Raw genomic sequence first — 14,039 nt, 5'->3', positions numbered from 1 at the left:
TTCTGACAACCTAGACATACAAATATATTCACAGAGCTCACAATGCACAAACTATTATTTCTTCGTATTTTATTACCTGTGCATCTCTGTCTACTGGGAAAAACCAACATGAAAGCAAACTACAAAAATCACTGATAAATGACTTTAGACATATGATAAAATGCAACTATTAAAATAAAGAGGTTCATAAACACTAAATTACTGTCTTAAAATATCAGTAATAATGTATTTCATTTTTGTCAACACATGGATTACTATAAAAAGAATACTGACAGTTTAATACAGGTTATAGCCTAAAAAGACTGAATATCTACTGAAGAATTATAATTTTACATAGATTGAAATATCATATGCAGAAAATATCTGTAGAAAAATTAGGAATACTACCACCCAAGTACACTCAAAATCTATCATTTTGATATAACTATGTAAGAGAAGAGTTTGTCAATTATAGAAGTACTATAGCAACAAAAGCTTAAGGGCAAAGATGAATGGTTTCCACTCCTTCACAAATCCAAATCACCCCAAAATACCCTCAAGTGACCTAATGAATAGTTAACTCTGTACCAAGTAGAACTTTTATCATTTGGGGAATGTTCTAAATTGATTATCATAATGCCATTTATTACATTTTTACTAGTGTAATAAAAATGAATTTGGCTGGAATAATAATAGCATCAATAACATTGAATAGAGCATAAATACTGGGATGGGGGGCAAATAAGCATAGTGTTTTGTGAAGGCCTTAAATTTTTAACTCTTACTGGAAGAATAATACATATAATAATTTCTTGGATATCTAAAATTGTTTGGCAAAACCTGGATTAAGAATAAAATATACATTTTTACATGAATCAAGAGAATGATAAAATAGCATGAGCTTAAGGAAATACAGCCAGAAATTTCACTCAGTTTACTTTAGAACAAGTCAATTTAGAACTTAGATCTTACATCTATAGCAGTAGCAGTATTATTTAAACTTTTAAGATTTATTAATTATGTATATTAATATTACTAAGTTTTTGACTACACCTCTGTTCATTAGTGTATAGTTTTCTTATAATCTCTTTGTCTCATTTTGGTATGAAGATAATGCTGGAGTCCCTAATTCCTTTGAGTAGATCCAAATTTCCATCTCATATCATCTAGCTTCTGCACAAAGAACTTTTAACATGTCTTGTAGTGAAAGCTTGCAAGAGATTAATTTTTTGAGTTTTTCTGTGTGTTCGAGTCTTTTCATTGCCTTTGTTTTTGAAGAGATATTTCTACTGCATATAAAAATCTAGGCTGAGAATTTTTTTCTTTCAGTGCGGCAAATAACTGTGTTCTGGCTTGTACTGTTTCTAAGGAAATCAACTGCTGTCATTTTTATATTTGCTCCTCTGTATTTAACGTCAATGCCTCCCTTACCCTCTGGTTGCTTTTAAGGTTTTCTCTATAACGTTCTAGTTATAAGCAATTGAAATATGATATGATTTTGTATAGTTTTCTTTATGCTTCTGCTTTGAGTTCACTGAACTCTAAAATACCCATATATTCTATTACTTTATGAGGTTTAGAGTTTTCATCAAATCTGGAAAACTTAGGATAATTACTTCTCCAAATATATTTTCTGTCCACTCTCCCCATTCTGGGACTCTTATTACACATAAACTAGTCTTTTTGAAGTTGTATCACAGTTCCCTGAGGTTCTGCTCATTTTTTGCCCTTTTCATATTAAGCAGTTTCTATTACTTTATCTTCAAGTTCATTGATCTTTTCTTCTGTGATATCAAATCTTTTGGTAGTTTTCATTTTAGACATTTTATTTTTCACATCTAGAAATTCTCCTTGTATTTTTTAGATCCACCTTGTTTTTCCTTAACATGTTCATGCTTTCATTTACCTTCTATAACATATGGGGTCTTTTTAATAATATTTACCTTTCATGTCTAATTCTATCATCTGTGTCATTTCTGAGACTGTTTCTATTGACTTCATTTTCTCTTCATTTTGCATCATGTTTTCTGGATTCTGGCATGCTTCATAAATTTTTATTTGGATGCCAGCCATTTTGAGTTTATGATGGGTTATTATTATATTCTTTTAAATTTCTTGAGCCTTTTTTTCTGGGATGTAGTTGTAGTATTTGAAGACAGTTTAGAATTTTCAAGGCTTGCTTCTAAGCTTTGTTAGGCTAGCTAGGCTAATCTTTATAGTGTAGTGCTAGTTTGGCCCCAATACTGTAGCAATACCTTTCTTAGTACTCTTCCTGACCCTGTGCATTACAAGGTTTCTCCACTCTGTTGGGACTGTGAATTATTTTCAAACCTCTGTGTGCTATGAGAATTGTTCTACCTACTCCTTCCCAGCAGATCTTTTCTGAGCCTTACACTCATGCACGAATCAGTATTCAACTGAAGACTCAAGGTGGGGGCCTCTCTGCAGACTTTTAAACTCTCCTGCTAGGCAGTTCTTTGCCCTGTGGTACCTTGCCTTATAAATTACAAGTATCTTGGCCTTCCCAGTTTTCCAATTCTGTCTCCTTATTCTAATTCTGAGACACAAATATATAAGATTAATAGGTATATTTTGTTGTAACAGACAGAAAGAAAGCTACCCAATACTCTTATCACCAAAGGACTCCGGAGCCAACTTGAGAAGTTCACTGACCAAAGACAGGACAATATGAAAATCAATAAGGATAACTTCAATGTATTGAAGCATATCAAATATGTTTAGATCTTTGAGTAATTGGTGAAAGTACAACCCAGAACAAATTGGTCATCACTGAGATTACTAGAGAAGAACCCCTTTATAGTAAATACTGAAATATAAGGAAGCAATCAAACATTTGTCCGGCATTGGTGGTATAGTGGTGAGCATAGCTGCCTTCCAAACATTTGTCCTGTTTCTCCTATAAGAGTTGTAACTACTATATAACCAAACAGATAAGAGGCAGTTTCTCTTTCCTAAAGTATCCTGCTAATAAATAAAGAAGGAATTATATAATTAGAACATCCCCATTTTCTAACTGCTATGCACTAATCAATTCAGGCCTTGAATATCACTGGCTGATATCATTGCAGACACTAACAATCCACCTGATAGAAGAGCATCAGCATCGTCTATGAAGTAGTCTTGCTAAAAATGAAAAGTGAATCTGAATTTGATGAAGCATCAATAAAGTATCTAATTTATAGGAAATCTCAGGGCAAAAAAGAGATGTTAAACCCAAGAGAAATGCAGCCAGAAAGATCCAATCTTTAGGAGACTCTAACTTCAACAAATAAATGACAAAAAAGAAGTAATAAAATAGGAAGGGAGAGGCCTACAGTTTAAAAGAGACTTAACAAACCTATCAATCAATGCTTATTTAGATCTTAAAGCAAATAAACTATAAATGTCTCCAATATACTATCATTTGTATAAAATAAAAAATGGAATACTCTTATTAATTTCTTTGTAAATACACAGAATACCTCTGGAAGAATACATGAGAAGCTGGTACTACTGGACCCTGCAGTAGGGAACTAAAAGGGATGGGAAACAGATTATTTTTGTATTTTTTGAGCTATATAAACATATTACCTTTTACATATTAAAAGAAATTGGTACACATTATTATAATTACAAAGGTTGCCTAAACTAAAATCACCAATTAAGTTCTTAGAGTAGCTGCTCTGAACTAGAGAAATGACAACAAATATTGATTAGTAAAGATAATATTATTACCTCATCATATGTGTATCTGTAGTCAGCTTTCTTTGACTTTAGGTCCCATAATACTACTGTTCCAGATTCAAAGCCAATCAAAAGCTGTAAAAAAAGAAAATGCCACATTACACAGGAATGGTATTTAATTGTAATGAAAAATACTCTAATATTAATTTGCTGGCAATAAAGGTAACTATTATCATTCATATGCTTCAAGTATAAACTTATAATTAAACATCAGCATTGCTAATTACTAATCACATGGATGGCAAATGAGAATACTGCATTACATATTTACATGCCTTTGATGATTAGGGAATCAATGTATATCATGCAACTGACTACTGAAAAAGAAAACACTAATAATTTGAAGTCTTAAGTGTACATTTTCATTAATTAGTATGTCATAAATTACTAGTAAAATTTAACATTCGAATATGCTTTAAAGTTTACAAACTTTCCTAATTCAACACATTATCAAGCAATTTCATTTACTCATGTACATACTGATTACTTCCAAATTATATCCAGCCTATGTTCCTTTCATGAGATTCAAACTTTATAATTGCAGTAGCCACAACTCCACTTACTTATTCCACAAGAAACTCAAAATAAATGTGTCCAAAAGTGATTTCATTATTTTCTTCCCTCCCCTCCTTTCCTGGTGTTCCCTGTTGTGTGCCTCTGAGCACTCCTTATCTCAACATTCATTAAGTCACTCAGGCAAATCCTGGAGAGTTATTCTTAACTCTAGTCTCTTCCCCCATTAGATAAAATCCTCAAGTAACTTTAAATTACATTCTAATATATCTTCAATTTACTCTCCTCCACCTCTAATACCTCTCTCTCTGTTTAAGACAAAAAGATCTCTTTTCTGGTCTCCTGTTATCCCAGACTCCAGTCTTGCTCCTTTTTAATCCTATTCCATACTGTAGCTAAAATAGTAATAGTATTAAAATGCAAACTTGATCATGTAATGTATGCTTTTATTTAAAACTTTTTAATGCCTCACCATTATTTTCAGGATAAAGTCCAAACTGAATGACATGACTTTCAAGATCTGTCACAGTCTGACCTCTGCTTACCTCTCCAGCTTCACCCCTCACCACATTCCTCTTACCCATTATACTCCAGTTTGTCTTTCAGTTCATGCTTTCTTACCTTTGAGCCTTTGCATATGCATCTTCCTACCTGGGACATCCCATTCGAATGTCATCCTCTCTGACTAATTCTACTTCCTCTAGATGTCAGTTTACCAGTCACTTCCTCCAAAAGCCTTCCTTGACCTACAAAATGTAAGTCAACCCCCTTCCTATGTGTTCCAACTGTACTCTGTACTTTTTTAACTTAAAGGATAACTACAAAATATAATATTAGCCTTTTCCTTCTCTGAATTCTCTTGTAGACTGTAGCATTGGTCTATTTAGGCAAGGACTGATTTTATTTTGTTCACCACTGTACCTCTAACATAAGATTCAGGGCCTGATATGTTTAGGTACCTAATACATTTTTTGTGAATGAGTATACTCCACAATGGAATGCACACTCTTGCCTCACAAACTGTCCACTACTTAGCCAACCTCTGCTGCCCACCATCCCCAGACCTGGCATTTTCCAAATCTCAGTATTCTCTATTTGAAACCTCCTCATCTTAACTTACTGAGCAATCTTCTATTCATTTTTAAGCCTCAATTTAGTGTTGCTTCCTTGGGTAAGCCTACCCAACTCGTTTAGATAAACTAAGATGTTCCTTCTCCTGTGCTAGTATATCCATTTTCATCTATATGTTTCTAATATCTAATATACTGTCTAATACAAAGTAGTTAGTATTCTTTAATAAACACATGAATGATTGGTTCATGTGTAGCAAATATCTGGTTCATGTAATCTGGAGTTATGAATAAAGTCTGGGGCAGACCTAGTAATTTTAGTGAAACAACAATTTTTAGAGGATTTCAGACTATAAGGGCATTTGGATGGGCCGATCACTTTAAAAAAACCGGTTTTTCCCACCTTGGTAGGAAGGGTATTTAATTTTCCTAACACTCTCTCTTCTTTCCTAGGCAATCTGAGATATATATACTCCTTCTGGGAAACACTGGAATTAGTTTCCTTTACCTTTTCTTAGTCTTTCTAAATATTCTGGACATGTGTCATGGCATTCTCTGATGGCAGAAGTAAGAGAGAAACTTCAGGAATAAGGAAAAAGACAGAAAAGGGTAACATTTAAGAACTGATGCACAGTGTAAACAGCACTGGACTGTTCAGGACACAGGTAACGTAAGCTCTAAGATCTGTCACTTAGTCGTGTAACTTTAAGAAAGTAATTTTACCCACTCAGACCTTAATAACATAGGAAGGTTATAGTAAAAGCTTTAACCCCTCCAGCCAGCCCTAATGTCCTAACAATGTTAGAAATCTATGGCAACAGGTTAGACTTTAATCCCCATAATACCCTAAAATATTAAAAAATAGAAGAGCTAACTTAAAGATATGGTACTTAGAAAATTCTTTCAGTGCTTATTCATTTTAGAATATTTTATAACTCAAATGTTAATTAATTTATATACTCAACTAGTTTCCTTTTTTCTCTCATAAAAAGCATTAGTGGGGTACAGTGGATATTAATACAGCTCTCTATAGTATCAATAACTGATATATATCTTACAGAGAAAATATAGCATAATGGAGGATACTCTGGAATAGAAATCAAAGAAATCAGTGTTCAAAATCCCAGCTCTATTGATAACTTTGTACCTCTGGAACATAACATTGCTCCAAGCCTCTGCCTCATCATCTGTAAAATACAGAAGATATCTAGCAAAATTTGTTGGAAGGATCAAATAAAATAGTGTATGTAAAGTAGAAAGCACCATTCCTGACACAAAGTAGGAATCAATAAATGGTAGTTATTATCATCTTAAGTAATTTTATACTAACATCTAACTTTTCTCAGCCAAGACTTTTGCTTAATGTGGTGGCACCCACCACAAGGTTAGCTTTGCAGGAACTTGTCCTATCATCTTGTATCTTTCTTTAGTGAAACAATGTCACTGAGATCTTTGGAAATAGGAAAGAGATGCTCATGTAGTTAAAGGGGGTTTTTCTATTAGAAATCAAAGGTTAAGATGATACAATCAATTCTAGAACCTTAATATTTCAAAAATGTTTCAAAATGATTAACTCTGGTAAGTAAAGAGAGTCATAAAATGTCAGGTTTCAAAAAATTGAGGATAATATGAAGTTATACATATTTATTTACTGAATAAATTATATATTGAGGAGTTACTATTTCTGTTGTAAGCTGGATACTAGGGGAGATATAAGCCTGCATAAATATTTTCTCTGTACTCAAGTAGTCCTTCAAGTTCAAGGGAGTTGAGATGCACACACATTTCTAATACATTGCAATATGTGGTAAATACTGAAAAATTTACACAACTAAATGCTAATGAATTTGAACTGAGAGAAAGCTTTTTCTGTCAAGATAATCAGGAAAGATATCATAAAAGATATACATTTAACATATATATGTAATATGAACCTCAATATGTGGGTAGGAACTCAGCAGACAAACAATAGTGGGAAAGAATTCTAAACAGAAGGACTCATGTAAACAAGGTATGGAGGCAGGAAAGAGCAGCTCACATTTGGGAAATGATAATTATTTGCCTTAGCATTGTATATCTGCAGGTAAAGATAAAATCCTAAAAGATAATGAAGCCTAAGGCTACATTTTAATGAAACTTTATTTTATGTGTTAGATACTTCAGAACCACTGAAAGCTTTTGAACAGGAGAGCAGTAAGTTTAAAATAGCATTCTCTGAAGACTGATCTGGAAGTGATTAAAAAAATGGGTTGGTATGCCTTGAATACAGTGATTATGTAAGATTAAATAGAAAAGAGACACTGCATGGGAAGAACTAAGATGACTTTGTGATTGACTCAAGGCAGAAGGAGAGGAAGTTTTCAAATTCCCCTACCATGCCTCCCACCCAAAGGCTTGGCTTTTAAATAAGTATCTTGCACCAAAGGAATTAAAGTCAAGGTACAGGTTACTAAAACTTGCTTCATGTAAACTTTCTCTTGAAACATACAACTGTATGTATGATTATAAGCTAACTCCAAACAGTACAACTACTGTATTGTCTTTCTTAGTGACAAATAAGAGAATACTGTTACACAGTATATAGGTTTGATTCACTCCCACTAACTGAGGAAAGGAAAAATCTCAAGTAAACTTCACAAAATCCAGAAGTTTCATTTCACTGTACTGATAGTGAGGAAGTTTTTGGTATTTATATAGACTAATATAAAATTATAAAATAGAAGAATATTTTTTAAAAACTACCTAGAGATTGGTTTTAATTAGGAAATTTTTGTAATTTCCTAATTAGGATCAGATACATAGAAAAAGAAATTTTATTATATTTAAACATATCAAAGAACCTAAATTAACCATAGCTAGATAATGACTATGAAAATGTTTCAAAGTACAAAAAGTTAGGCAATATTTTAAAAAATCTCTAAATTATTAATCTGAGCTATTTATGAAGAAAAATTTAATGAATATGATACACAGAGATAGCTCGAACATAAGACATTATGTGGTAAGTGCTACAAAAATTGTATAAGAATTAGAGAATTAAAACCATGAGGCACATGAGGAGATGCTCCACATCACTAACCATCAAGGAAATACAAATCAACACAACAATGAGTTATCACCTCACACCAGTTGGAATGGCCACTATCCAAAAGACAGGAAATAACAGGTATTGGTGAGAACGTGGAGAAGAGGGAACCGTCCTACACTGTTGGTGGCAATGTAAATTGATGAAGCCACTGTGGAGAGCACTATGGAGGTTCCTCAAAAAACTAACATCAAAATACCATACAAACAAGTAATCCCATTTCTAGGAATTTATCTGAAGAAAACAAAATCTATCATTTGTAAAGATACATGCACGCCTATACTGTGTACTGCCTGTACTGCCATATTATTGACAATAGACAAGATATGGAAGCAGCCAAGGTGTCCATCAACAGATGACTGGATAAAGAAGTTGTGGTACATACACCCAATGGAATGTTATTCAGCCATAAAAAGGAAAGAAATCCTGCCATTTGCAACATGGACGGACCTAGAGGGAATTAGGCTAAGTGAGATGAGCCAGTCAGAGAAGGACAAATACCATATGATTTCACTTATGTGTGGAATCTAAAAACAAAACAAAACAATGAACAAAATAGTAGTAGATTTATAGACACTGAGAAGCAAGTTGGAGTGTATAGGTGGGAAGCATGAGGAGAATAAAGAGGCACAAAAACTCTCAATCATAATATAAGTTGATCATGGGATGGTAGTACAGCATGGAGAATATAGTCAATGATGACCTGTAACATCTTCCTATGTTGACAGAAAGTAACTGCACTAGTTGGGGTGAGGATTTAATAATATGGGTAACTGTGGATGACTGTGTTATATACCTGAAACCAATATAAGATTGTGTATCAACTATACTTCAATAAAAATAAAGAATTAAAAACCAATTAGAGGATAGTTATTTTCAGGATCATCAGAAAATCAGAGGAAATATTCTGAATAAGCCAAAAATAAATTAATGACCTTTAGTTGTACTTATTAAATTTTACTTGTTCTAGGGTTTTTTTGTTCTTTAAAATTAAAAAACTAATTCTTTTACTTGTTCTTCATAATGTATAAATAAGCCATTAAGTGTATATGATATTTAACATTTGTTAGAAATCTCAACTTTGCAAGGTGTGTGATTCTGGCATACTTTGCATATTTTTAAAAATACCAAAAAACATGCATTTAAGTAATAAGTATATTTTTTAGAAAACATTCTACCTTTCCTTCATCCATTGGATTATCACTTATGTGGACAACAGGTCCTGGGTGAGATTTAGATGACCTAAAACATAAAAAGTTATTAAGATTTTTTTCTCAATTAAAAATTCCATACAACTATATTATTTATTACAGTAAGAATAATAGATGGAAAATATAGATATATTCATAAAGGATGAAAACATTTCAGTAAGTGATCAATAACAGATGTGTAGTGTTTAATATGGATCAAACTAGGATTCAGGAAAAATAGTTACACTGATAAAGTCAGCAAAATTACAATTAAGTACACCTTCTTCACAGGAAATAATTTTTGACATTTTAGCACAGAAATCTATTCTCATGGTAGAATTCTCAGAGGTAATATTTTAAAATAAAGCAGCATTTAAAATATTCTTATCTTATTTCACTCAATTCTAATGTCCAATTGGGGCATTTCATGCAGTTCCATAGTTTACACCGAAAATAGAAAAAATTCTATCATGGTTTTTAAAAATCAATAAAAGTAATGCCATCTATATTTTCTCAGAGAAAAAGAAGTCATACAAATAAGAATGTAGCTGAACTGATGCCTATAGAGTAGGAGTAAGCACCTCCCTGCTGGCTGAGAGACAGTCCACCACATGAGAGCTGCGTGTGAAACCAGAGACACATGCACAAGGACTAACCAATAGGTGTTGTGATCAACTGAGAGAACAGACCATGAAAGCCCACATCCTGTACCAAGGGACTGAGATATGATAATAACATCTTGGCCTAAGAAGGAAAACCAGGCTTACTACACTATTACAGCTTCACCAACACATTACTTAAAGAGAGATGCTACAAATTTATCTTTCTGTCAAATTCTGTGCAATGCAGCAATACAGAGCTATTTGTTTAAAAACAAAAAACATTGAAAATAAACTTGCCAAAATTCTTAAATATTTTTTGTCTAAATAAGGTAAGAAAAAACTTAAGAGAAAGAGATAAGATACAAATACAAGATTCTAAGAGTATAAAGTGCTAAAGATCCTTAGGGCCCTACAGTTCAACCCAGTTTTTGTGGTTGTTACTGTTAAATGAAAACAATTATCATTATATCAAAGTTAACAAAAATTAACTGTCAAATTAATTCTGCAATGTTATAGTGTAAATATTTACATTTTATTTGTTGATTATTAAAACATTATGAGTAGTGGTTTAGATTAGTCTTTTCTAAACTTTGGTGGCAACCCATTAGTGTTGCCAATGTAAATTGATGCAGCTGAAATAGATTTAGTGGGGCATGACCATCATTTGAAAGAAAAATAATTAGAAGATAAAAGAATAGAAAAAATTGGAGTGTTTTTCACCTAACATAAGTAATTGTTTCATTAAACCTGTGCTATAGTTTACACATATGTGAACATATGCATATACAACATATGTATATATCTATCCATATATGCATATTGACTTATAAACCAATGGGACAATACTTACAAAAAGCTAGTAAACCTGTATTTAATATCAAGAATGTCTGACACATATTTAATTCCACATGGATTTACTGATTAGCTGTCATATAGTATTATCATATATGGTACTGATATTTTCAGAAATGTATTATTTGCTCAAACTCACAGTTCAATGGCTTTATTCCACATAATGACATAGCCTGAGAGTGTGAAGGACTCCACATTGACAATATGTATGTTACCTCGCTCAGTGCCCACATAGAGCCACTTACTCTGGAAAGGCAGATGGCAAAATGTAACCCTGCAAGAGAAAATATATCCAAAAAGGAAATTTTAAAAAGTCTGCTAAAAATATTATGAATCGTATTAGAGAGTTAATCCTGATATATAATAAATAAAAAGCAAAAATAACATACAAGATTTATCATTTCACTGTGATTTATATTTAATTATGCTAATTAAATTTATATGTCAAACATAAGGCTTTACAGTAAAGAGTATGGCCTGACAGAAAGAAGGTAGTCTGAAGTTAGCATGTGTTTCAAATCTGGCTATATCATCTACTAACTGTGTTACTTTGGGCACATCCCAAATTTAAACTTTATGCCACAAACAGTCCAATATCCATATTGCCCCTAAGTACCGCTGTATTTCTCAGGAGTTACTAAACACAATAATCTATCACGGTATCTGTGTTTAGTATTCCTCCCAGGTAAAATGTTTCTCCTGCTCAGATTTTTCTTCTGTTGAAGAATCAGTTCAAATACCACCTTCATTCAAATTGATATCCCAATACTTTAGTATGTCTACCAGACTTGCCTTTTAGGAGAGTTTAGGTCTACCTTCCTCACCAACTGATAAACATTTGGAAGGGCAGATAACGTCTGTCCTCAGGGTTAGACAATGTCATTGAAATATACTTGAACTATATTCAGTGAGAGGCCTTCATTGACAAATTATATTAACTTAGATTCATGTGTTAAACTTTATTATCATTCCAACAATTTCAAACATGTTCTGTATCAGCTCATTTGATTTCAGTGTAAAGAATGGAAACTATCTTGTTTTTTTTGTAGCACTTATTTTCAGTAAGAAAAATAAATAAGTAGTGTGTTTTAAAACCATATAATGGTCACTTTTTTCAGACTACCGATTGTGCCTCTCAAAACACACTATTTAAAATTTCAATGGAGTAGCACTTCAAATCATACAGAAACATAATCACTGTTAGACTGTCAATACTGACACTAGGCATTAGACAAGATACAGCTAAAAACATTTGCTTTTCCCATTAACAACTTCACTATAGAATTTTCAAAATGAAAACAAATAAATGTACATGCAACTCATGGCCTATTTCCTAGTGCTAACGTTCATTTACACAATTAAGGTTCATCATCTATTTTTTGTTGAGGGTTTTATATGATATCATCTTTCTAATGGATTTATGCAAATTTAACAAACACAGAAATGTCTACTGAATAAAAAATCCCGTATTTTATAGTACCTTATTATTTTACAAGGCAGTAAGTTCATAGTACCCTTCTGAAAACTTTGAAGTCACATAGGTTTCAGAACTCAGAATTTTTCAGATTTTAGAGGAGTATATAATGTATATTTCTATGTTATTTAATATGGCAGATAGTATCTCATAAACACTGTATTTTTGAGATGTAATTTTTGGCATCCTTTTTTTTAAAATTGAGACATAGTCATTTAACATTATATTAGTCAAGTATACAACATAATGATTTGATATATGTATATAATGCAAAATGATCACTACAATAAGTGTAGTTAACAAACTATCACGTGTATAGCTAGAAATTCTTTTTTCTTGTGATGAAAATCTTTAAGATCTACTCTCTTAGTAACTTTAAAACATACAGTACAGCATTATTAACTGTAGTCACTGTCAGTTTCTTCAAAAATTAAACATATGTCTCCTTATGATGGATCCATTTCATTCCTAGGTATTACCCAAGAGAAAGGAAAAAAATATATCTATACAAGACTTGCACACAAATGTTCCATAGCAGCTCTGTAACAGCCAAAATCTAGAAACCATCCAAACGTCCATCACATGTTTGGTGGCTGGTGCTATAGGCTGAACCAGTGACTCCAACAGGTTAGTGTGAGCTTCATTACATGGCACCTGGATTCTAAGAGCATAAGAGGGCAAGGACCATTTGTGCAAGTGCTTTTCAAAATCTCTGTGGCACAACTGCTAAAGTCCCATTGGTCAGTGCATATCACATGATCAATCCTAGAGTCAATGTGGGGAGGCCCTACACAAGGCAGAAGATATGGGAGGAAGACGAGATCTGTTGGGGGCCATTACTGTAGTAATTTGCCACATGTGTTTGTTATTTAGTTCATTGTTGAAACTTTCTATTTAATTTCAGTATTTTTCACATCTGTTGATATGAAATAAAATTTTAAGTTTAAAATCTATTTGTCCAAAAATGAACAAGTGGGACTATATCAAGCTGAAAAGCTTCTGTACAGCAAAGGACACCATCAATAGAACAAAAAGGCATCCTACAGTATGGGAGAATATATTCATAAATGACAGATCCGATAAAGGGTTGACATCCAAAATATATAAAGAGCTCACACACCTCTACAAACAAAAAACAAATAATCCAATTAAAAAATGGGCTGAGGAGCTGAACAGACAGTTCTCCAAAGAAGAAATTCAGATGGTCAACAGGCACATGAAAAGATGCTCCACATCGCTAGTCATCAGAGAAATGCAAATTAAAACCACAATGAGATATCACCTCACACCAGTGAGGATCACCACTATCCAAAAGACAAACAACAAATGTTGGCGAGGTTGTGGAGAAAGGGGAACCCTCCTACACTGCTGGTGGGAATGTAAATTAGTTCAACCACTGTGGAAAGCAGTATGGAGGTTCCTCAAAAAGCTTAAAATAGAAATACCATTTGACCCAGGAATCCCACTTCTAGGAATTTACCCCAAGAATGCAGCAGCCCAATTTGAAAAAGACAGATGCACCCCTATGTT

The 14,039-nt window shown here is 32.9% G+C and overlaps 1 protein-coding gene across 6 annotated transcripts in view; it reads right to left on the bottom strand.

Annotated features, from left to right (window-relative positions):
- Window positions 1–14,039, bottom strand: part of STXBP5 (syntaxin binding protein 5) — a 168,306-nt gene that overhangs the window by 104,521 nt on the left and 49,746 nt on the right. For all 6 annotated transcript variants that reach the window (XM_017650285.3, XM_037022011.2, XM_017650300.3 and 3 more), the window contains exons 5-7: window positions 11,175–11,309; window positions 9,570–9,633; window positions 3,715–3,798 (exon numbers count right to left, since the gene is read on the bottom strand). In XM_017650285.3, coding sequence (XP_017505774.1) covers window positions 3,715–3,798; window positions 9,570–9,633; window positions 11,175–11,309 — 283 coding nt within the window. The remainder of the gene's footprint in view (window positions 1–3,714; window positions 3,799–9,569; window positions 9,634–11,174; window positions 11,310–14,039) is intronic.

The sequence above is a fragment of the Manis javanica genome, chromosome 13 (assembly GCF_040802235.1).
Source record: "Manis javanica isolate MJ-LG chromosome 13, MJ_LKY, whole genome shotgun sequence".
In the NCBI taxonomy this organism is placed as follows: Eukaryota; Metazoa; Chordata; class Mammalia; order Pholidota; family Manidae; genus Manis; species Manis javanica.
The sequence above is the reverse complement of the archived record's forward strand: the minus strand, read 5'-3'. Positions and strand labels throughout refer to the sequence as shown.